This window comes from Vanessa atalanta, chromosome Z, assembly GCF_905147765.1.
Source record: "Vanessa atalanta chromosome Z, ilVanAtal1.2, whole genome shotgun sequence".
Lineage (NCBI taxonomy): Eukaryota > Metazoa > Arthropoda > Insecta > Lepidoptera > Nymphalidae > Vanessa > Vanessa atalanta.
This window is the reverse complement of record NC_061902.1, coordinates 2474477-2499604: the sequence shown is the minus strand read 5'-3', so window position 1 is coordinate 2499604 and position 25128 is coordinate 2474477. Positions and strand designations below refer to the sequence as shown.

The window sequence follows — 25128 nt, the reverse complement described above, 5'->3', positions numbered from 1 at the left end:
GTTCGAATCCCATAGTTCAAGCTTTTACAGTAACAAATATAATACACGTGTCTTTACACCTAAGAGTAACTTGTAATTTTAATGACAACTATACGAACCTTAAATTATAGCCTTAGAATATAAAAAAATAGCAGATAGAAAAAAAAAAACATTTTTTTTTAATTATATAATACATCGAGTTAATTATTTATGCTTAAAACTAATGTTGAGTCACGTGCAAATTATAGAAACAGAAATAGAGGAAAAAAATAAATTAAGTTATTGGAAATTTATTAGCAAGATTAGGAAAAAGGATACAAACGATTTGAGAGTTCAAAATATAAAATGGCTTATCGCTTATCCTGTAAAGTGGCACTTTTATCGTTTTAAAGTAAAAAGCTGGTCCATTAGCGTATGTCGTATACATGCTTCTATTAAACCATTCAATACACCTATGTGACTAAGCGAAGCGGATGAAATCGTAACCGTATCGTCTGTAAAGAACAACTGCGATTAAAAGTGATTTTTTGCACTTTATAAATGTATTACACTTGTTTTAATAATATAATTTATATCTATAATAACATCTAGCGTTATTAGCAGCGCTGAACTAATCATAATTTGATAAATTAGCAATAATAGCAGATGTCTATCTCTGTTATTATAATAGTCACGAACACGTCGCTTCCACCGACAGGCTGATGTTACTGGTATCTTACTTTTATATTCATCACATAAATTAATATTATAAATTCTGATTCTGAAACTCCGTTTCCCGTTTTTAATATTTGTTAGGAAGTTTAGGTCATCGATTGTTTCAAAAGTAAGTAAGTAAGCCCGTCTGGGTAGATAAACAAACAAAGGATGAGGGAGCCAGTCTAAGTACAGGCACAAGGGACGAAACATCTTAGCTCCCAAGATTGTTGGTGCATTGGTGCGATTTAAAGAATGGTAATTATTTCTAACTCAATGACCATTAGCGGTGGTGACCACTTACTATCAGTATATTACCTTAACGTGTCACTAGGTGACGTGATGTAGCCTTATGTTCGCGTACCCTTAAAATAAAACATAAAATCTTTTCACCTACGTCATGTAATATTGTTAAGCATAGTAATTAAGCCTACCACAAAGATTATTACCCAACATAAAATTAATTATTTATACGAATGATACAAATAATTTTATATCATGTTATGAGCGTTTTATATCAACTGAATTAGTAGTAGTTCTCATTTGTGCAACGAAAGAAGAATAAATGCATATATAGTACACATATACGCTTAGCGTAAGCAAAATTTTAGGCTAAATAATAAAAAAAAAATGGTTAAATTAATAAACTAAATGTGATTAACGTAAAATCTGAATGTACTTATCAATGGTGAATAGATGAATCCAGTCGAGTCAAATGAATTTCTTGGCCTTGTCTATTAGATATAATTAGATCTAGTTACTGATGTAAATACGGCTCGCTTAGTATATCTCAGTTACTTTTACAGTATATTACGATATTGAGCGTTAAGGTGACGCAACCGCCATCCATACGATATTGGTGCTGCAGAAAAGGTCTCTTAGCGCAATCCTTAACCTAGGAGCTAAAGAATCGTCGAGGCATCAATTTAAAGAAATCAAGATATTAACTGATACTTCTCAAAATATATTCTGTAATGTTATGCATGTAAGGAAAAATATTAACGATTTAATGAGAAAATGTGATACTCATAACATTGGTTCAAGGAACAAACGCAAAACTTATAACTCCTGTTACTCGACTTCATTGAGTCAGTAACTCTTTTGTGGGGCAATGTATAGGGTTTTAAAACAGGAGCCCAGAAAGGGACAAAATGCCACGTTTAAAAACATTATAAAAATTAAAAAAAAAATTAAAGAACGCTTGCGTGCAAAAGGTTATTATACAAATAACTAGTTGATGGCTGATAGCACACTTTGACAATTAAACAAATCTCCTCCACACGACATATTGAATATATTTTAATGTAATAAGTTGACCAACAAAACCCCGCAGAGTTTCTTTCGCCGATTTTCGTCAGATCAGCCCATTCACGCCTGCTTACTAATGACATAAAAATATACTACTTTCCACTCTAATAAAAATTTTGAGGAAATAAAGACATTTTTTTTATTATTATAGGTAGTCGGACAAGCCCATTTAGGGCCACCTGATGTTAAGTGGTCACCACTGCCCATAAACATTGGCACTATACTATATATTATCATTAAGTTGTTTATACTAGAAGTATCATCTACCGATGGGGAATTTTTAGAACAATTAGATTTTGGCCTGAATTGAAATCGCGCTTTGGCTCGGTCGCTTAGGTGTGTTCAATCTTTAAGCCCGCATTGGAAAGTTTGTCTTTCGTAACGAATATTCAAAAAGCAACGACTTGAAAATTTCTGTCATCACGTATGAGTTTATCAACGTATAAGTTTATCACGTATTGTTCAATTCAATCCGAATTATTTTTTAAAGAAGAAAGAAGTAATAAATATAAGGATCTGTCTAATAAATTTTAGACGTCAATAGTAATACTATGTAAGACCATCTAGCGCTTTAAAAGTTGCATCACGGATGTTACCCCTTTTGACACGGGTTCATTTATCATATCAAACAAAGTATATGTTATTTTTATTTGATGATGGAATTATAATTGATGGAACTCGTACTCAGCCATACTTCCAGTAAAAATGTGCGGTATTTATTGTGGCAAATAATTAAATAACTACACTTTAACGATGATTTCTTTAGTAATATTTTTCGAGATATCGAAAGATATAAAAAAAAAACAAAAATATTTAATATTAAGGTAACATTTACAATTTAGTCGATAATATAGTTTTTCTGGATATTTTTTAAAAAACTGTTGGTGGGTGGCGTGTCATTACGATAAATATATTAAAGTTCTTCCAGCTAAACATATAGGATAATATTTCATTATTTCTCGCGAGTGAAAGCGTCATAAAAAATAAACAACAAAAAATGCTTATAATAAGAGTGCTATATAATAGTTTTATCAAATTACAGTTTTAATTGTTTAGGCAATATTATACAAATAGGTGCTTTTCTATGAAAGGGGTAGGCGTGACATTAAAAAATCGCCGATTGGAAGATATATTTGGGCGCGCACGTGAAGTTTTAATGCGACCGCCCCGTGTCGTAATTAGGAGTGTAGTATATTCGGGCGTGTGGTGGCGCTACGGTCGATAGCGGGGCAAGCAGTGTCCGGGTCACAGGGATCGATACTAGAGTACGGCGCGCGTCGAGCGAGCAGTCCGTCGACTGACGCGGCGGCGGTGTCACGCGTTTTATCTCCTTACTTCATGCGACCGGTGATCCCGCCATGAACGGCCGCTTCCGCAGCGCGCCGCTGCTTCTTATAGCGCTCGTGGCAGGTTTCCTCCCACAAGCTGATTATGTCGCGTAAGTATTTGAATTATTAAAGCGATTTAGAGCGAGCAAAACTTTTTTCGAACTCTGGAAATGAGAAGTTTCAGCCACGAAACAAAGAGATTTTACGTACTTATTTGAATAAAATCATGAATTAAAATTAACTTTTTTTCGGTTTAAATTGAATTAAAATGATAGCTTAATAATTCTTCTACCGATCTGTGATGCATAAATTGTGCTTAAAGTGGTTAAAGATGGTTAATAAATCATCGAAAAAAGTTTTGCCGTTCAAAAGTTTGCAGCGAACTATTGCATCGTGCGTCGAGTGCAACCGTATTTATGGATGGAATTTTAAATTTAACGACATTTTCTGATGGAATAAAGTGACGTAATGTCTGTATTTTATTATTTGGCTGCGGTTCGGGTTTACGCTTACGTAGTTTAGAAGGTCACATGCGCAAAGACGAAATATTACTCTGTTCGTAATTAATTATATGGAAATAAAACCGATACGCGATTGAAATATATTGTACTTCAGTATTACGATTGTATTAAGTTTTTTGGATTTTTTGTGTCGACGATTAAACTGTTTTAAGAAAAAGCGTAGCAGTTGCGTTGATGTGGAGTTGAATTTATCGATTCGTCTAAGATTTTGGCATAAGCGTTCATTGTTTCATTGTTTCATCTGAGCGTTTCTGTTGATTCTAATGTTTTTTTGTCGAAACTGCTTTTTCAAATTAATTATAAAATTGAGCGTTTGTTGAAATTTAATCTTTTTTTTTGTTTTTGTTTTTATCAAACACTTATTGTATCAAAATAAAGATAAAATCTTCAATTCACCATCTTGTCTGACTTTTTCAATAGTCATTTCAAGAATAACTAAAGGTTATGTTTTGCTGTAATTCTATCATTTGTGCTGTTTATATATTTTATAATTCAATCGCAATTGCGTATAAAAAATACGTCAAACATTAGATTTTCTAAATATAAAGTGTAGTAAGGCATAAAATAGAAAAAAATATGTTTTAACGATTAAAACTGTTGCCGTTTCTATTTGAAATTAGAGTTAATTGTATTTCAGTTTGCTAATTAATTATTTGCAAACTGAAATAATAAGCATAAAACTATAAATTACAAAAAAAAAAAAATCAGCTTTGACTAGACTTTGATAATTTGATAATTTACATTCGAAGTCGTAGGTTTTAGATTAATGCTATTTTTATATTATTATATAATTGTCTTGTATGATTACAAAAAACATGTTTTCTATGTATTTTTATAATTAACGTAATATCAAAATTTATTATTATTTCACAAAAGATAGAAAGACATTTAAATTCGTAATTAAATTAAATGTTATATATTTTTAAACAAAATGTTATCCCTCGTATTTTTTTAAAACAATTTTTATTTTATAATACTATACAAACTGTGGCTCAGTGGCGCGCCTTGGGGGAGGGGGAGGCCTACGTCCAGCAGTGGAGTAATACAGGCTGATCATGATGATGATGATACAAACTGTTAAGGGATTCCGTTAACAAAATTTTAAACTGACACTGACAAGTGTAACGAATTCCAAGTTTGACTAAATTATATTCATTCAATTTGTCTATTTTGAATATCGAACACGTATTCCGTACAAAGTAAAATTCCCTTTTGTAGTACGCTCGTATTGGATAAATGATTGAACTACGTCGGTGCGCTCGTATTTTATTACAAACGTAGTATTATTGTAGACATTAACTAAGAAAATCGTATGCATATTTGTTTTCTGTACTAATATATAGAGAGAAATTGAGTGTTTATTTATATGCGCTAATATCCATATCTATCATTCCAATTTCAAAATATGCTTTTACGCCGGATACTACGCTACTTGGGCGTAACATTTATCACCGTTAAAAAATAAGCGGAGCTAATAAATTAACGAAAATAGTAAATCATGACTAAACATTAAGATAAGAACATATATATATATATATATGTATAAACACAGAAAATACAGGTAGCATTTTTTAGATTAAATTACCTCTGTAATTAAATCGAAAAGTTATTTCGAAGAAGAATTGATTAAAAAAACGCCCGTAACTTGACCTACTTGTGTAGCAATCAGCTGGTTTTAACGTTTAATGGTATTTCGTGCACTCGATAATTAAGCCGATACATAATGGATTAAGACACACAAAGCTCGCCATGAAACGGTTTGATGGTTTTAAAATGGTTTAAATTACGACTACGTATTTAAGTTTCAGTTCATGTGGTTAACCTACATATTGCATACATAATGTTTTGAGGTAACACCTAACTTGAGATTATGAAATAAAATAAGCAATATATACATATTTATTGGATTGGCGTTAATTATAATAAATATTTTAAATATTATATGGAATTCATACAATTATTTTATAATTTTTATTACAATACATAAAAATTTGTCCAATATTCATTATTATTAAATCATGGTGACTTGGTGGTCTGGGTAGGTATCATACGCGTATTAGGTATTCTACCGCCATACAGCAATACTTTTTATCTTGGGTTGCTGTTTAAAACAGATAACATCCTAGTTACCTTGGCGGTGCATTAGCGATATACATATTTAATTATTAAAATATATACATTTGTTATTAAATTATAAGAAAAACTATTATAATTTCCATTCGTTACCACGTTACGTTAGCAAAGGCAACCGTCTTGTTTCCTCAAAGTAATACAAGCATATTGGAAAAGAAAAATGAGCATAATGTATTAGGAATAATTATTAAATGGTCCCGTTTTATCTTCGTTATCACGAAATCAATTCGCCGACGACGATGCGACGCTTCCGCTCAGCGTCGACGGTAACTGTAGTCTTCCGAAATATGTCGAGCATTTCTCGGTAGCTAAAGTGAAACCGGAAAATGTAATATTCATATATTATTATCAACAATTTGTACTCACCCATACAGAAAATCCGCTACTGGAGGTTGCGTTCAAATCGCATTTACGAGACAATTTTAAAAACTGCTTGACGGATATTTTTTTTCGGATTAGTATGTTTTAATCGATTTGGAATATTGTCGTATGTTTCAAATCGTTTGTATCGCCATCGCTGTTTTTTTATCGAACGACTGACATTCTAGTGTCTCTCGTCCGTAGGTTACTTACTAGGGACCCACTGCCAAGATCCCGGGATGGATTCCACCAAATATTCAGTCTGACTCATACCGACCGATCAACGTTGCCAGTTACGGCCTGCGCAGGCATATTTTTGACCCATATTAGGATTTCTCATAGAGCTATAGATCCTATCACATCAGAAAATAGAAGGTGATATCCAATATTCGGACTATCCCCATTCGGCAACAGCCGGCTCAATGCTGCTGCTGCTTCCACACTAAGATGACCTTTGAAATTTGATTGGCTATCTAACCAATCATTAATTAAGAATCTGGAGAAGGCACTTTCTGAGGATCGTGGATTAAATTACTGTAGAATTTGCAATGGTCACCTGCAATCTTAACTGGTGGATCTGGATTGCGTACTTGTTTACTTATAAACCCCGCAAACTACATGCCTCCATACTGTTACTGAAACTTACATGTCAGAAGAAAGGCAATATATTGTTTTATGTGATATTTAAGAAGGTACGGCAAATGGGCCACCTGATGTTAAGCGATCACCTCCGCTCATTGACATTGGCGCTGTTAGAAATAATAACTACCCCTTATTTCGCCAATGCCCCACCAACTTAGGGAACTTAAATTTTATGTCACTCGTGCCTGTAGTTACACTGGTTAACTCACACCTCAAACTGGAACACAACAATACCAAGTATTGCTGCTTGGCGGCAGAATATCTGTTGAGTGGGTAGTACCTACTTGATGATGATAGTACCTACTTGATGGGCTTGCACAAAGCCCTACCACCAAGTGCACTTCTTTAATATAATAGTCATTTTGATACCATAACCTATCCAATATATTATTAATATTACGCTTAAATAAACAAATTACAAATTATAAAATATTAAAAAAAAATTATAAATATAACACGACATTCATCATATTATGTGCGGTAAGCATGTACATATTATAATTACAGCTTGGGTTTCTTCGTTCTTTTTTTAAATTTTATTATGATATGTGAGTAATCCACGAAAAATAGGAAAATAAACCAATGACGTTAAATTAGTCCATGGACGCTTATTCCATGGAAATTCAATAATTTCTATCACATTAAATATTATTATTAAACACGTTTTATGCTTATGAATACTATGGATTTCAACAACTTTGAGTAATGGTGGACGTTTCCTGCAACCTAAATACCAGTTTTAGTCGTTTATATTCCGTTTTGACAACTTAATGACGATAAAACGAAGAAAAGGGTGCATTTTCTTTTCGAAACGTAGAAATGTTTACTGGACTTGATGAGACATGCGATTAAAATGAATTACTACTAGTCAATGTTTGTTTATTAATTCCTATTTTAAACTATATGATATACAAAAATTTAAATAAAAGCGTTTTACCATATTTTAAGAGAAGAGATAGTCCTGAGGGAAGAATACCTGAACATCACGGGTACGATTCCAAGCTAGCAATGCAATTTTTATGTTTTATTCGTCACGCGCTCGTATCGGTTGGTATGTCAGTATTTCGATAAAGGGTTTTTTTTTAAACGGTATCGAATACTTTTATTTTAAATCGATTCATATTTAACACATATATTATCGTGTTAAAATAAATTTAAAGCTGTTTGATTTTATATATTACAAATAAACTATCAAAGACTCTTAGTACGAGGATGAATGCTTTGAGGTTCGAGAAATATCCATAATATTAAAATCCCTTTAAAAATATTTCATTAGGGAGATGGCTTTATGAGATCTTTATCTCCATGGACAGTGAAGATTTCTTGGATAAATTACGTAGCAAAGTGTACATTTCAAAGAGCGTGCAATGAATACTTTTTGTGTCATTTATGCTACCATTCCATTAGAGAGATCTAATCAACTTTAAAACGAACTATGCTGGCCTTGGCACGAAACATGGGCTTGGAGCGGAAACTAACTGTTAATTAACGGTGTATGTATAATTTTAAGGTTATGATTTTTTATAACGTTCACTAGAAACTAGTAGTTTGTTTGCATATTATTTATAATTATTCTTATATGACTATGAAATAGTTAATTTGTTGCACAATTTGAAAATTTGGTGCCTTACAGGTATTGTTAAATACTAATTAAATGTGTACAGCTGAGCAGAGTCTCTGCTTTTGAAAAGATTTATTTTCATCGCTGCTCCAATGTAAATAGCAGTTTTTTAAAATAATCCCTCGATAGTTCTTACTTGCAAAGTATTCTACTGCAATGGCTTTAAAATTATATTATACCTATCTAAAGTATTGTTTTAAAGACAAAGAATTTATTTTATTTTTTGATCTCGCTTATCTCACGTTTTAAACGTTTGAAACTTTTTGCAACAAGTAACTAGTTGATTAACAAAATATTAGACTTAATACTATTGCGCTACTAACTAGAGATAGTAGGTAGAGCAAAAACGTAAAATTAAATAGATATTTCATTCGACGTGTCTTATAGAATATGAACGTAGATTACCCTGCCATTAATTGAAAATAGCAGATTTATTACCGTAGTGTCTATGTAATTTAAAAGCGTTTACGTAACATTAGATTATATGACAGTTTTATTGTTGGTTGCAAAGGTAAATTTATTTTATAGTCAGTGTCATTATACCGTCAGAGAAATTATATACAATAGACAATGTAGATTATGAATCGACAATAAAATTTTATGGAGGACATAACTTTTATCAATACTGCATACTTTATAAGATGAAATTGTAGTTAATTATGGCGAAGTAAGTTGGATAAACGTTGATGGTTCGGAATTGCTTTCACGATAGATGATGTATAAAATAATATTATTGTAATAACATTTTTATGTAAACATTTTACGAAAAACTACGGAATTCTATTAATATCATGGCGTAGCGATAGTATAGTTTTCAAATTTATAAATCTAAAATATATTTTCTAACTATAATATAATTGATCATATATTATTATTTTTTATTTACACTTTAATCTCAATAAATAAAAGGTAATAAATTCAGAAGCTCTAATATAATTAAAATAATAAGTACCTGAAATTTCGTAGCAATCCGTAGCGTTCCGTAGCACTCAGCGTAGCGTATAGGCACAAATCGCTACGTGGGAGACTTGACACTATTATTTACATTTATGTACAATTTTTAAGTATCACATCGATACTTCTTTGTAATAATAATAATAACAGGCTTCATATATTGATTGTGAAATAAATGTATAAGTTTGTATATTTGTGTTCGTATATTGTATGTCTAACAATATAATTCTGATTTTCTGCACGGAGCCAACCTCGAGTATTAACAAACTGTCAACGAGGTATTATCGTGCACATTTCTCTACGTCAATGCTTGTGATTTATATTTACCCTCACTTGAACATCTAATAGGACGGCATTTAATCACGGCAAACGATAAACCAAGGGTTTTTTTAAAACGATTGAGCGTTTTAAGCGCTTTACGAATAATCTCACAAAACTTGAATATGGACAACTACTATTAGCGAATGAGTTGGCAATTTAGAACTCTTTTGACATAAAAAAGTTACGTATACTTATGTAGGCGCGTTATCGGGATTATTATAATAGTTAATTTAATGCAACTACTTGCTTTTATACAATCAAATAATATTAATCAATTTATGAATAAGAAAATTATAGTTGTTACGATAAATGTAACAATCCTTTAAATTTGAAGATTGACAATTTAAATTTGTAACAAATAAACATTGTTAAATAAGAAAAGATGTGAAGTTGTCTATTTTGAATAACGTGATATTTAATTGGAGGTTTAGCGAGCAACTTCATCGTGGAGTTTTCATGACATGTGCTCGCAAATACATTACATTACATTAACAGCCTGTAAATTTTCCACTGCTGGGCTAAGGCCTCCTCTCCCTTTGAGGAGAAGGTTTGGAGCATATTAGACCACGCTGTGCTTGCACCAGGGTTGGTGGAATACACATGTGGCAGAATTTCGTTGAAATTAGACACATGCAGGTTTCCTCACGATATTTTTCTTCACCGCCGAGCACGAGATGAATTATAAACACAAATTAAGCACATGAAAATTCAGTGGTGCTTGGCTGGGTTTGAACCCGCAATCATCGGTTAAAACGCACGCCTTCTAACCACTGGGCTATCTCGGCTCGCAAATACTCTCATATATTTTTTCATAACGTGCCAAAAGGAGTACAACTTAATTTAAAAACAAAAACATTTTTAGGACCTTGACACATTACGCGCATAGCCCTATATTGAAAAAATGTGAACGATTCGAATTCAGAAAAAAAAGTATCATTATTAAAACTAACACACTACAATGAACTACAAAAAATTTCAAAATTAATATATCATTTGAAAAAATAAAAATATTAATACAACTTAAAATTCTTTCTCGATACGAATATATGATGTCAATATTGCTTTAAAATACGTTCTGATAATGAGAAAGGCAAATTAGTGTTTTTCATTAACGTATGTTAATGCTTCATGATTTGAATTCTTACGGGAGAAAAAAACACAATGCATGCATACAAAAAGCAAAACAGCAGCATATAAGCTTCCACTGCTGGATAGGGACCATCCTTTTAAGAAGATTTTGGAGGAAGACCTTGAGTTTATTCCTCCCTCGCTGGCCTTATGTCGGGTAATAGAGTTCTTGCGATGTTTTCCTTTTCTATTAAGCACAAAATTAATTATATACTGATTATTTATAAAATCTGAGATACCATTAGTTTAAAAGGACATGTTACTATATTTAAAATGTATATTCTACAAAAAATCAACTGATTGAACTTTTGAACAGAGAGATAAATTGAAGACCATTATAAATTTCATTTTGTACGATTGTGGCTTTAACGCTGAGAGAATTGGAATAATCCTAGATTTAGGATTTGATTTTATATACTTCGGTTAGTGATTTGAGTAGAATTATTAATGAACAGGTCAATTTATTAAGTAAATTCGTAATAGTTTTCTTGCTAGCGAAATTTAAGATGTTTTTAATTTTATCAATATACATTTGCCCTTTGTTTGATAAATATTGATTATACTTAAATGTTATTTTTAATACAGTACAATTCGTTTAAGAGTAATATTAACACACACCGAATGTAAGCATGTAGTACCGTTGCGAAGCACAAGCTTCTTTCTTAAGGAGTTGTGAAGGTTTTTCCACCACGTAGCTTAATTGTGGATTGTATTACATAATAGGGCCGAAGGCTTTACGATATTTTTCTTTCGATTTAAGAGAAGAAACATGTTTTATCCATCAATTTACAGTTTTTCGTTTTACCAGCTCATCATTTCTAAACAATTTTTTATATAAATGATGTATAGATATATAATGAAAATTAAAAAATCTGCAAAAGTATAAAAAAATTAATTAAAGAAAAATTATTGTATATGTTCATAAAAGCCACTAAAGCGGTTAATATCGCACTGAACATTTTCTTATTATGATGGAGGAAATATTACGCTCCGTTAGGCGAGATAGTAGAGTATGATAATACTTTAATAATTTTCACACGTGTAAAAATAGATTCTACTGAGAAAGCTCATTACATATTTATCACTATTTATTATCTTTAAAGAAAAATCGTATCTGTTAAAATTAATTGTTAAGCGGCACACACACTCAACACACACATACATTAAATATATTTCTATCCTTTAAATTCTTATGTTTGAGACGCCCAGATATTTGGAGAGTTCCTTGAAGTAGACATATGTCTGACTGAGATGTGGTTTGGAGTGTGGGCGGCTTTTGTGAAGCTAGTAATCTGAACGTTAGGTTTTTTCATACAAGCACACAAATATGTTTGTGTATATTATATTACATGACCATTTTTTCTATCACGTACAACCAGTAAACAACCTCCAACCTCCTGTACTTCAATTGTTATCTTGCTTGTATTTTAAGCTTCACAAGCAAAATTTCGTAGCTCCGAGCTCTGTAACCATTACCTAAGAATCGTTTGAATTAATCAGCTTTGTATTTCAAAGGTAAATTGGAAAGTTAAGGGCCCTTTAATATCTAGTACTTTCACATCGTTAAATTCGTAAGCTCTGCATAGCGTTAGATCACCCTAGGGGGACGATTTAATTGGTCGAGATTAAATTTTTGATTGCTTAAACCAACTGGTTAAACATTTTAAAAAGGTATTTATTTTGTTATTGTGCTCGATTTAATTGGGTTCTTTTTAATGGTTGGGTATTATACGTTTGTTTTGTAAACGTATAGAATTTTTTTAGATATTAAAACCATTTAGATATTACAACAAACAGAGCTTCGCATAATTGTAAAGGCTCGTTTTGATAGTAAAAGCCCACAGTTCAGTTAATCTACTATCAAACAGCAATACTTTTGCCTATGTAACATATTAGTTACACAGTTATTAGATATACGCGTTCTAACCACTGGACCATATCGGCTCTTATTTTTTTAAATAAATTTCAATTCCGTATCAACAGTAGCATAACAATGAACTGTATTAACCAAACTGTAGACGATTTAACAGAGCTCATCAAGCACACTCAACTGAAGTATACTTTAAATTAAAAATGAAAATCGATCGAACACACCTATGTTTGTGGTTTTTCTCATTACTCGGTGTAATTAAAACTGCTGATTAAGGGCATTATCTACTCCTTCAGTTGAAAACTAACTCTTCTAACTAACAGTTCGCTGCTAGAATTCGAGACATTATTTAGGTACACATGCCAAATTGCATCTGACATATCAGGTTGCCTTGTGATATTTTCTTTCACCATTTATTGAAGTCCGCAGTCTTAAGATACCCTTGGCCTAGCCACTGGACCTCAGCTCTACAATATTAAGGAAACTAAATTTTACTTATATTACTTTATTAGTAATAACCAGTGCTTGTATTTGAAATTAAACATATTTTTACATTATTAAAAAACATTGAACAATAACATTTCTAAAGTTTCCGTAAAATAATCACAGTGCAAGCTGTTTAGTATAAAATTTAAGTTTATTTAATATTTTCGGTTACATTGCAATCAACCCGTCCTTGGCACGGGCTCAGGGCATAGCAAATAAACTCAGGTGCGAAGTATTAAGCCGTGTGAAATAAACACATGTCATTTAATGAGAATGAATAATTAAACATTTTGCAATAATAAAGGCTAACTAATAAATAATAAATAATTAATTACATCAATATAATAGCGAAAAAAGGCTAACTCCCTCGTAGTTCATGTCAAACATGTCGATTGGGGCTGTATGTGTGTTCCAATGTAAAATATTTTAAGACTTTACTCGATCAATGTAATCGATGAGATATTCACTAAAGTGTTCAAAACGCTTTTGTGACTTACTAGCGTCATAATCTGGGATATTCTCAACCGCCGTATCGTTCGCTGATTGGTTAACTGGCTATCTCCAGAGTAACTTAGTCGAAAGTACATCAATGATTTTCACCCAATCCCAGGGCCTTGGGTTTAGGCCCCAGGCTTGGACCATGAGCTTCTCATATTCAGTAGAGAAAAAAAGAGTCAGTTGCAAAGAGAATCCTTGCAACTCAGCGCAACTTTTTTACCTTATAATAATAAAAATGTTTTCTGTGTGTGTGTGTGTGTGTGTTATCTATATATGTTATATTTAACGAAATTGTACATTCATAAAATCATAGTCTGGAATGTATGAAGAGCTGGTTTATCAGTAAAGCATAAGAATGGCCGTATTACTAGGTCCCAACTCTACAGAAAAAGTAGCTTTTGTATGATATGATTTATACTACAATTTTTGAAAATATAAAGCAAAATACACTGTCATTAAATTTGACAATATTATAAAATTTAAAAAATTGATCGTTTATGTAACTTTAATCTTCGGAATATCAATCAATTATATCTATTCATCGTAAATAAATGTGAGTGTACACAACTCTTTTAACAACAGTACAACGGGTCAATGAACTCGAAATTATAATTTATATAAATAATTTAAGGTGCTCTCTATAAAAAGTGACATTATCGGATAGACTATCAACAGCAAGCATAATAAAATTGTAGTAAATTTTGTTGTCACGGAATATTTTTTCAAGGGATCGGTCTTTGTTAATATTCGTTAATAGAGGTCAAAAACACGGTTTATTTCCAGAAATTTTATCTCGTTATTATTATAAATTTAATACGATATATTTTTTTTAATAATAATTTTAACTCATCACGGTGTTTAACTCAACATACAGCAGGACCACACCCTTAAATTGATACATCGGCGCGGTATTCGCGCAGTTTTTCAGTTGCTGAGGATATATCTGTATATAGTATAAATAAATACCTTTCTTTGTTCTAAAGACAAAGCGTTAGTCTGAATCTATTTAGGAGATGTTTTTATTTTATTGTTTAAGATAATTTTCTTACACGATCTAAATAAAAAAAAATGTTGAATTGTGATTAATTAAAAAAATATTCACTAAAAATGAGACAACACGTAATCAATTGCTGTTAATACAGACATTGATTGTATACAGTTGAATTATAAAGGGAAAACAGATTATATATAACAGCTTCGTTGCTTTTTCAAAGGTCATTGGCCTCGTAGCATTCGCCCGCTGATGACGTCAACGCGGCAGGAATTATATGAACTTGTAATAATATTTGTAATACGTTCCCACATAATACATTTTGACTTCAAATTATTTCTAGTATTTCAGTAAGTATCCTTTATAGTTAATCTCTACAAGAAATCATTGTTTATTTTCATAAGAATAATTAAATAAAAAACCTTAATCTTATAAAAATAAGAACAAAAAATTATTACTGTAAAAATTATGACCGCGTGGAATGTTGGCAAGGATGCTAGCAGCATTTCCCTGTTGAGTCACCGGAGGTGGAAATAAGGCGAGATGCTATACTTTTAAAGAAGGTTTTTGCACTTATATTAAAAAAGAATTATATAAATAATATATCTACAAAATAGCCTATAATTATATATATATATCTTTAAAGTATCTTATCGTTAAAATATAAAATTGTGCTCTAGAATTTATAAATTTCATATATCAGAATACACAGCTTTAAATGTATGTTTTAAATACGTAATAGTTAATCTACTAAGTAAACTAAATCCCAAATACGATCATTTAATAGATTACAAGTTTCGGTCGAAGCAAAGCTAGTCTCCACATTACCAGGTAGAATTCAAACAAGATTACATCCGTAAATGTAATTCTCTATTGCCTCTTTGAAGTACACCGAGACCATAATAGGATTAAAGACGCCGAGAGAATTTATCTACAACACTAAAACCACTTGACAAAGAGATATATTTCCTATACACACACATTAATGACTATGGTGTATTTTAGTAGAATTGAGTTAGAATTCGTTGATTTCAATGCAAGATAAATAAGTATTTTATTTTATTTAATTTATGAATATGTAATTTATTTAACAATATAACTATTGAATCTTTTGCCGTCTTGCATATAAATATAATATGTATAATATATACAGTTTTATGAAATTGCATAATTTTTATAAGAATCAGTTTGAATATTACATTACGTTAACAGCCCGTAATTTTTCCCACTGCTGGGCTAAGGCCTCCTCTCCCATTGAGGAGAAGGTTTGGAGCAACGGCGGAAGTAACGGCGCTACCACAAACACTTAGACCCAAGACAACATAAAAACTAATGAACTTTTTCTACTTCGATTCGACCGGAAATCGAATCCGGGACCTCGGAGTAGCGTACCCATGAAAACCGACCACTACTCGACCACAGAGGTCGTCAGATAGAATATATCGAAATAAAACTAGTTTTTAACGGATTTAATCGCGTATATTAATTATTTTAACATCCCGACGTTTCGAGCACTTTGCAGTGTTCGTGGTCACGGGCAGATACGAACACATTTCAATGTGTAATAATCGCGAAAATCTAAGACAACAGAATATATCGATTTTAATTTAATTGTAAGAATTTTTTCGTTCTTTAAAGGAATTATAAAGCTCACTTTAGCACATTGCAAAATTAATAGTAAAATGTGCGTGCACGTGATTGTATTCATTGTAGGATTGAAAATTTTAATTTGTTGTTATATTAACGTTCCAAGCCAACGTTCCAAGCCTATTCAAGGGAGATTGGACCCAATAATATTATGTACCATATTGTGAAATTCGCTGTCTAAGACTTATCGGTATCAGCAGAGATATTACTATTAGAATAGATAGTATAAATATAAATCATGACAACAATATATATATATATATAGTACAGTTGTTAACTTTGCCATCTGTAACTGTTTGTGAAATTCACTGTCTAAGACTAAGAAGTATAAATCATGACAACAATATGCCAATATATACAGTTGCTTACTACTTATTAAATATTGAACTACGAGTTCAACTGTCAGAAACAGAAACATGTTCAGTAGCAGCACGGAGTTCGAAAATTGGCATTCATAGTTCAATGGCTCGGCTTTACTTCGTGGGGAACATTAGCGATGCAAGGAGTGGTTACTATTTCTTATGGCGCCAATGTTGGCCCATTCTCTAACCCGTCTATCTTTTAAAAATACCATCAGGACTGTGGTAATAATATGAGAATCTTAATGGAAGTTTGCATGCTCGGATCCAAACAGAACCCCACTGTATATTTATTTGTTTAGCATGTGTATAGTTCACCCTTTACTTATCGGTGAAGGAAAACATCGTGAGACAAACGCCATATGTAGAGTACAATATTATGCCACATTGATGTAATAATCTATGCGTACTAGAAAGAAGCCTTAACATGTAAAGGCAGGTACATTTACGGACTATTCATATTATGTAATTAATTTATTTTTTAATTAACAAAAAAAAACTTATATCTAAACATTACAGTAATTCTATTCGTTAGTGAAGTTGACTACCAAAACATTATTGTAATAATTCCAGAGTTTACATTTAAATATAAAAACTGGTATCGCTAATGATTTTTATGTATAATTTATTATTCTTCTGTAGGTGTGTTCGTAACTGAATTACTTTCCGAACCGATTTCGAATTTTCTTTTTGTATATTTTTTGTGGGTCCTGTTTTTCTTAGACTTGTTGGTGGGTGGCGCTGCGATCACATCATATTGTAATTTTAGTCATTATATAAATAAGAGTAGAAGATTTTGATAGTATTAGGATATTAAATTAATTTTAAAATATAAAATGTTTTAAATTATTTTTTAAAAAATCTTGATCGTATTATTAAAGAAAGGTTTATCCGAGATAGCATTAAGGTTTTTTTTACAACGCCGCTGTCTTCATAAAATATCTAATCATACTATAAAGTGATTTAATTAAACCTAAGTAAACCTTAGCCGCAAGTATTTTATTTTATAACGAAAGAACATTGTTATACATTAACGAAAGGTAGTGGTTGTAATATTTTATAATAAAACTGAAAGTAAAATATATAAAACTAATTCATAAAGAAGTTCTCGGTATTTGTAGAACCGCAGAGTTAATACTCCCGCTATTTTAATACACTCAAAGCTTTCACATTTATTATTCCTTGATATAAAACACTAAATATTATACTACTTAAAAATAAAACTACTCTTCATTTAGGCGTACTACCTTTATGCGGTATTTCATTTGAATTCATCCTACAATCGGGACGTGATAGTGTAATAACCCAAATAATATAAGACCAGTGACTATTTTTCGCAAGCGTTTCATACTTGGAATTCGTATTTGCTCAATCGGAATAGTTTAATATTTCGTATCATCTTCACCTCGTGTCGTTGTGTGTGTCTGTATAGGGTCGTGAGTAATGCGTGTAGTGTAGTGTGTGTATAGGTGTTCGATTGCGTTTGCTACTTTTTAATTACTAAAATCATTCGAAAATACAAACCAATTGAAGATAATTTATCAACCTTGAGAAGGTTAAATCTTGCGAGCTGAATTAGAAACACTTTTTCGTAACCTACGGGGTTAAAATTTTTCATACTGATTCGGTACCGATGACAAAACGTGTTATGGCAAACAACACTTTTTTTTTTAAGTTCACCTATCATGCTACCACGACGATGGTAAGCAAGACGTTCTTTATTTAAATTAAAAGTAAATAGTAACACTAGTACAGCATTAGCATTAGCATTTTTTTTAGCATTAGCAGCCAGCAAATGTCCCACTGCTGGGATAAAGGCCTCCTCTCCCTTTGAGGAGAAGGTTTGGAGCATATTCCACTACGCTGCTCCAATGCGGGTTGGCGGAATACACATGTGGCAGAATTTCGTTGAAATTAGACACATGCAGGTTTCCTCACGATGTTTTCCTTCACCGCCGATCACGAGATGAATTATAAACACAAATTAAGCACATGAAAATTCAGTGGTGCCTGCCTGGGTTTGAACCCGAAATCATCGGTTAAGATGCACGCGTTCTAACCACTGGGCCATCTCGGCTTTTTATACCTTTTTATATCTAGTACAGCATAAGAATACAATACACAATTAGAATACTATATAATGCGTACGATAATAAATACAATTGTTACGAAAGCAAAATGATATTTATTCAGTTATTCCACATATTAAACTTTCAATTTTCAATTTGTAAACTCGCGTAGTTTCTAATACAACCTTTGAAGCGGTAAAATTTATACTATCAAATAAATACTCAGACTATCTTAATAAATTCTAGGAAATGGATCGTAACAGAAATAGCCTTCACGAAAGCGAAAGTTAAAATTTACTATATAGTAACGTTCGCAAATAAACCTTCGCGTGGATATAATACTATGGAAAACAATGTTTGTTTCGTTTGTAAATTTATTTTTGGTATTCAATACATTCGGGTTGATTGTTACGTAATTTAAATAGGTGTTCGCTGTGTGGATAATATATATATATGTAACAACTCATATGATAAAAATTGCATATTTGTTGCATTCAATGATACATATTTGTTGACTAGTTGTCGCTCGCGACTTCGCTTGCGTTTTATGGTATAGTCCGGTGTTAGGTATAAAAATTATGTCTTTCCTTTTGGTTAAATCTTGCTTCGTACAAAATTTCACAAATTCGGTTCAGTCGCTGGCTGTGAAGCCGTAACAGACAAAGTTTCATTCGTATTTATACTATTAGTATAGATTTAGCACATTTCACAACATAGTTGTATGAATTTATATATTTTGTATATATATTATATAGTTCCGAAAAATATGTCACTTGTAACCTCCCCTTGTAATAAAACCCAGAAAGTTATGATTCATGCGGATCTATTACCATAAAATCTATTCTTAGTAACCACGATGCTATGATTATCGTTTTTGGACAGAAAACATTTTTGGTATGTCTGTTTGTAATTAATAGAGTTCGACAGAGTTTGATCAATCACCATCGAAAGTGGTACTCATAATGTACTCATAAATATCCCGTAGGCTGGCAAAAGATCAACTTCCTTGCCATTCAAGCGATCGCTAGTTATGTAGTGAAAACACCTGCTCAGATTCAGCTTTGTTGGTCGTGTAGTTTCAAGGTTGACGTCATTCTCTCGGTTCCCCTCGGTTTATTATTGCGAGTTTATTTCCGTAAAAACCGTGCTTATAAATACTTAAAGATACTAGAGATGATTGTAGTTTAGGAAAGTTACTGTAATCAAAACCGATCTGAGTACTTGTCCATTTTGGTTTGGGGTTTATTTGAATACCGACTTTGTTATCATTTTTAACACAAAAACCTATTATTATATACTTGCACGATCGGGATTTTAACTTAAGACCTCAGGATAATAATAGCCACATAAACTAGATAGTTAGAGCAACGAGAGAGTAAACCTTAAAATTTAACTTCTCGATAAAATGTTCTATTAAAATTCAGCAACGAAATAATTGAATAAAATGAAAATCAAACAATTTTGTTTTACTCTTAATTGAATAAATAAAAATTCGCTATTTACCTTTAGTAAACAAGCCGGCCACATATGTTTTTAATAACCATTTATCAATATAAAAATAAAGCTATTCTACACAGTAGCTGAGCTAACACAGTCGTGTTTCCTTTATTCCTATATTTGCATTCGTCGAAGTTCCAATTACTATATTGTAAAATAAACCTAACTCCCCGAGTGCAAACTATTGCGTGCAAAACCAAAACGCAAAAAAATACACTATTTTTCCCTGTATGCAATTTAAAAGTCTGAATAGAGAAATTGGTATTTTTTACATTTACTGTAGTTTCTATCGCAGACCGGGTTAATTTACATAAGCGATATATCTCAATGTTGGAGGCCAAAAGCCCACGCGATTCCATACTTAACATATCACTGGAAGTTACAGAATTTATTTAATAGCAAATTTTAGACTTTTTAATATGAACACTTAGCATACTCTGATTTGATAATTAACGTGCTATTTTATTAATATTATAAATGTATCGAAGTTTCTTTGATACTTTTTTCTTATTTTTTTCTCCACAGAGAATTTATTAAACGATGTTTTAGACATACATTATGTATTTAAACGAAAAAGAATAAAGCATTTTATTTCACTCGGTGGTAGGGCTTTGTGCAAACCCGTCTGGGCAGGTACCACCCACTCATTAGGTACACAGCAATACTTGGTATTGTTGTGTTCTGTTTTGAAGATTGAGTGATTCAGTGTAATTTCAGGCATGTGGGACGTAACATCTTAGTTCCCAAGGTTGGTGGCGCATTGGAGAAGTAAGGGACGGTTAATATTTCTAACAGCGCTATATGCGGTGGTGACCTCTTAATATCAAGTGGCCCATCTGCCGGTTCGACTGCCGATTTTATAAAAAAAAGACGAAATAAATAAATCCATGGATAACTAGTAAGTTAAATCAAATTAAAACATTCTTCATCCCATCATAAAAACATATTTGAATCGTCACGTCGCACTGTTGAATTAAAAGTAAAGCTACCTCCGGTTCAGAATGTTGATTCTGCCGAGATGTAAAGAAACTCAGGATTTATTCTTTTCCTATGTCAATAAAGTACGATTAAATTTCCATAACCTGGCTTGAAATCAACAAATGCAGTTACAGAAGTAAAACAAATGAAGTCCACACTTTTATTATTAATATAACCTTGTATTCTTGTAACATTTTCAAATTTCGCATTATGATATTTTACACTAAGAAACAGCGATATTTTTATATTCTGAATAAGAAAATTCTTGTGAGATCGCTATTTATCATAAGAATTCGGATTTTGAACGCAGGCGAGATCTGCGGCCAACGAGGCAGTCGTCAATTTTGAATATAAATTGGTATTATCTCAGTTCAACCCACATAAAACTACATTGTAAGAAGTATACATAGCTTCAAACACCGGCAATGCGACACTAACCAGATCTAAGATGTTGTGTCGTTTTTGCATGTAACTAAATTAGCTTATTCACCATTTGAGTAAAAACATTAAAATACAAACGTTACTGTTTGGCAGTTTACCAATAGAAATAATGTCCATGTGTCTTGTGTTGGTTTGGCTATTTTAAATAAATATAAATTGATTACGTATCGATCAAATTTAAACATAGCTCTACAATAAACTTTACCTTAGATAAATTAACGCGTCAAGGTACGCGGTAAGGTGATAAGTTCACTCAACTTATAAGAGGTAATAACGATTTTATTAAACAAGTCATATTGTTCTTCAAAGTATTATATATGTAATAATAAATTGTGGAGTTACTTGGTGGTAGGGCTTTGTGCAAGCCCAACTATGTAGGTATACATCATATATTCTACCGCCAAAAAGCAATAGTTTGGTTGAATGGTGAATGAGCCAGTTTAGTAAGAGGAACAAGGGACATAGAAACTAACTTTCCAAGATTAGTGGCGCATCGGAGATATACTCGTAATTATATGTACTCTTATAGCGCCAATGTATATACGCGTTGATGACCACTTACCATCAAAACCGACTAACCATCCGACTAACTATTTCTTAAAAAAGTATTGCAGGACATATTACTTTAATTGTATATGATTAATGCAAGCTACCTAAAATGGTTTATCGAATCTATCTATCAGCCGTTCTTTATAGTACGCTGTTCTTTATAGTAAAATGATAATGTCGTTAAGCCGATTACGGGCATGGCGCCCAATCTCAATCAAGACCAGACAACTACGCAGGACAAATAATAGTGCATATGTGTGTGCGCCAACCCAGGTGCACTCTCTCCGTCATAACTTAACCGGAATAAGTTAAGGCGCAGGACTCATGGCTTTACGCGATTTCCGAGGTACGGAGTCCACACTTGCAACTTTCATAATTCGGGCTATCACTAAGATTTTTTTTGATGGACAAGTCCATTAACTTTTTATCGGCATAAGCTGAGGTTTGATCTGGTTCTTGAACGAGGATCTATAGCCTTATATCAAGCCACTAGATCGACAAGGCAATCAATGGTATGATGCCCTCAATATGATGCGCCGGTAGCTCAACTTCAAATGTATCGTATCTTTCTTGAGTTAATCCTTAAATATTATTAACTATTTGATGAAAATTATCTTTTGATGCCTCCGCTATTTTCCGATTCGTATATCGTCACGGCAAACGGCAGGATTCTCTTTCATACCGTCAATGTAAACACTATGACATTTCTTATGTTTGCGTGGCGCGTATACTATATACTCTGCTGCTATGTAGTATATAATAATAAGCAATATATATTTAAATTAATGAAACTATATGACTGATTTATTTTAATCTTATAATTATTTATCGAATTTCATTAATTATAATTTATCCAGTTTTAAAAGTTTTCATTAAGTATTTCGTAAAACAGATCGAAAGATATGCGATACAATATTATATTTAGCAGTGTTATTAAGAACACGGAACCAAAATGAGAAAAAAAAAAAAAGATATGACAATATTCTTCATAAAATTATTTAAATCAGTCACGTTGTAAGGATATAAAGGATTCAAGAAATATAGTAAGTAAAGGTAACGTTTCATAAAACGTGTACGTAACGTGACGTCACGTCACTTCAGTACACAGAACCTTTTTCAGTCTATATTATTACGTTCTACAGATCCTTCAGTTGCTCATTTTATACGCTACAATAAAGCATGTTTAATATTTCCTCAAGTCTTACTTTTAATACTTCTTACACTGCAGTCAAAGTCTACTTAAATATCTTAAAGACCCGTTATACTAAACTATAGCAAAAAACACCAGGTTTTATACACCTAAGCTCAATATTATGACTGAACAAAGATATTGCGTCGTTGGTTTTGTAGATGTTGATCCTTAGATCTAGTACTGGGCTTAATTCTTGGGCTCAATAAAAAGTTATCTTCATTGGCAAGTTAGTAGGTTGCACCTGATATCTCGACATTAATATATATATCTCTCTCTTACATAGATATCGGTCTATAAGAGAGAAGAAGAAAGATAATATTACTGCAGTTGCCTAATCTTCTGTAGAATGACATAATCACCATTATAATTATGTTGCAGTAAACAGCCATTTATATTCGAAAGCACTTCGAATTATGTAATTTATGTGATTATTCGAGTAATAAAACTGTTCAGCTTCTTGTGAACAAAAACACATTCAATTTATCGTCGTTACAGTTCTTGAATTATATCTTAGATTCATATTTTAATAATTAGTGATTTTTCCAACCGATGGTCAGTTCACTTCTATCGATGACGAAGAACTGCTAAGTCATTAAAATGGACACCGCATAAATTTGCTAAATACATATTATATTAAGAAATCATCAGCCTTTAAACTGATAGATGTTACGTAAAAGATAAAAGCACAAATATCTGTTTGCTTTCGTTTGGAGTTAAATAAAATTAAAATGGAGCTAAATATTAAATACACATGAGGCTGATTTACGTCTGTTTTTTTTTTTGGGTTGAATTATAAAATCTCACCTGTGCTAACCTTTAGGCCGTTTCGGTATAAAAACGTTAAAAATAACTTATTTCAAGCTCCTCGTTTCAAACATCGAAACTAATATGCGAAACTAGTTAGTGTTAATTTTAAAATTCATGAAGTTCTAGAGAGTGAAGTAGAAAACAAATAAAATCCAATGTATTTGTTTATTACAATTATATAAACTGCGATGAATTCACCTCAGACGAAGAACTTCGGCTTTAGCAACAAGCTTTGAAACAAAATACATCAGGCAAAGTAAAGTTCATTACACGTCGACGAATAAAATTTAAGCCTAGTCAGATGCACTAATACAAAGTACAATTTCTAGAACTACTTACATACACTGAAATGTTTTGATTAAAGTTTATATTAATATCTTATAATATTATGTTTGAGTCAAAATATTAATGATTTCACATTTTTTGCTTTTACATAATACTCTTAATAGTCTTACGTTTACATTTCAAACTGAACTTGAGATACTTTTTTCCTTAATGTAGGGCTTTGTGCCAGCCACTCTGGGTTACTGTCGATCATCAGACGACGACGACCATCAGATATTCTACCGCCTACAGCAACAGTAAGTCATACCAGGTGAGGTGAGGGAACCAGTCTAACTACCAGACGGGCTTGCACAAGGCCTTACCAAAACCCTTCGTAAATAAAAATGAAAACCTAAATTTTCCTATAATTACATTAATTGATCTTATAACAAAAGAAAACAAGGCGCCAACCGCAAATCAATGGAATAAGGA

At 32.0% G+C, this 25128-nt stretch overlaps 1 protein-coding gene across 2 annotated transcripts in view; it reads left to right on the top strand.

Annotated features, from left to right (window-relative positions):
- Positions 1-3287: 3287 nt before the first annotated feature.
- The window catches only part of LOC125075875 (gamma-aminobutyric acid receptor subunit beta), a 39716-nt gene continuing 17875 nt past the window's right edge, over positions 3288-25128 (top strand). For both annotated transcript variants that reach the window (XM_047687703.1, XM_047687704.1), the window contains exon 1: positions 3288-3418. In XM_047687703.1, coding sequence (XP_047543659.1) covers positions 3339-3418 — 80 coding nt within the window. In that variant the 5' untranslated portion in view covers positions 3288-3338. The remainder of the gene's footprint in view (positions 3419-25128) is intronic.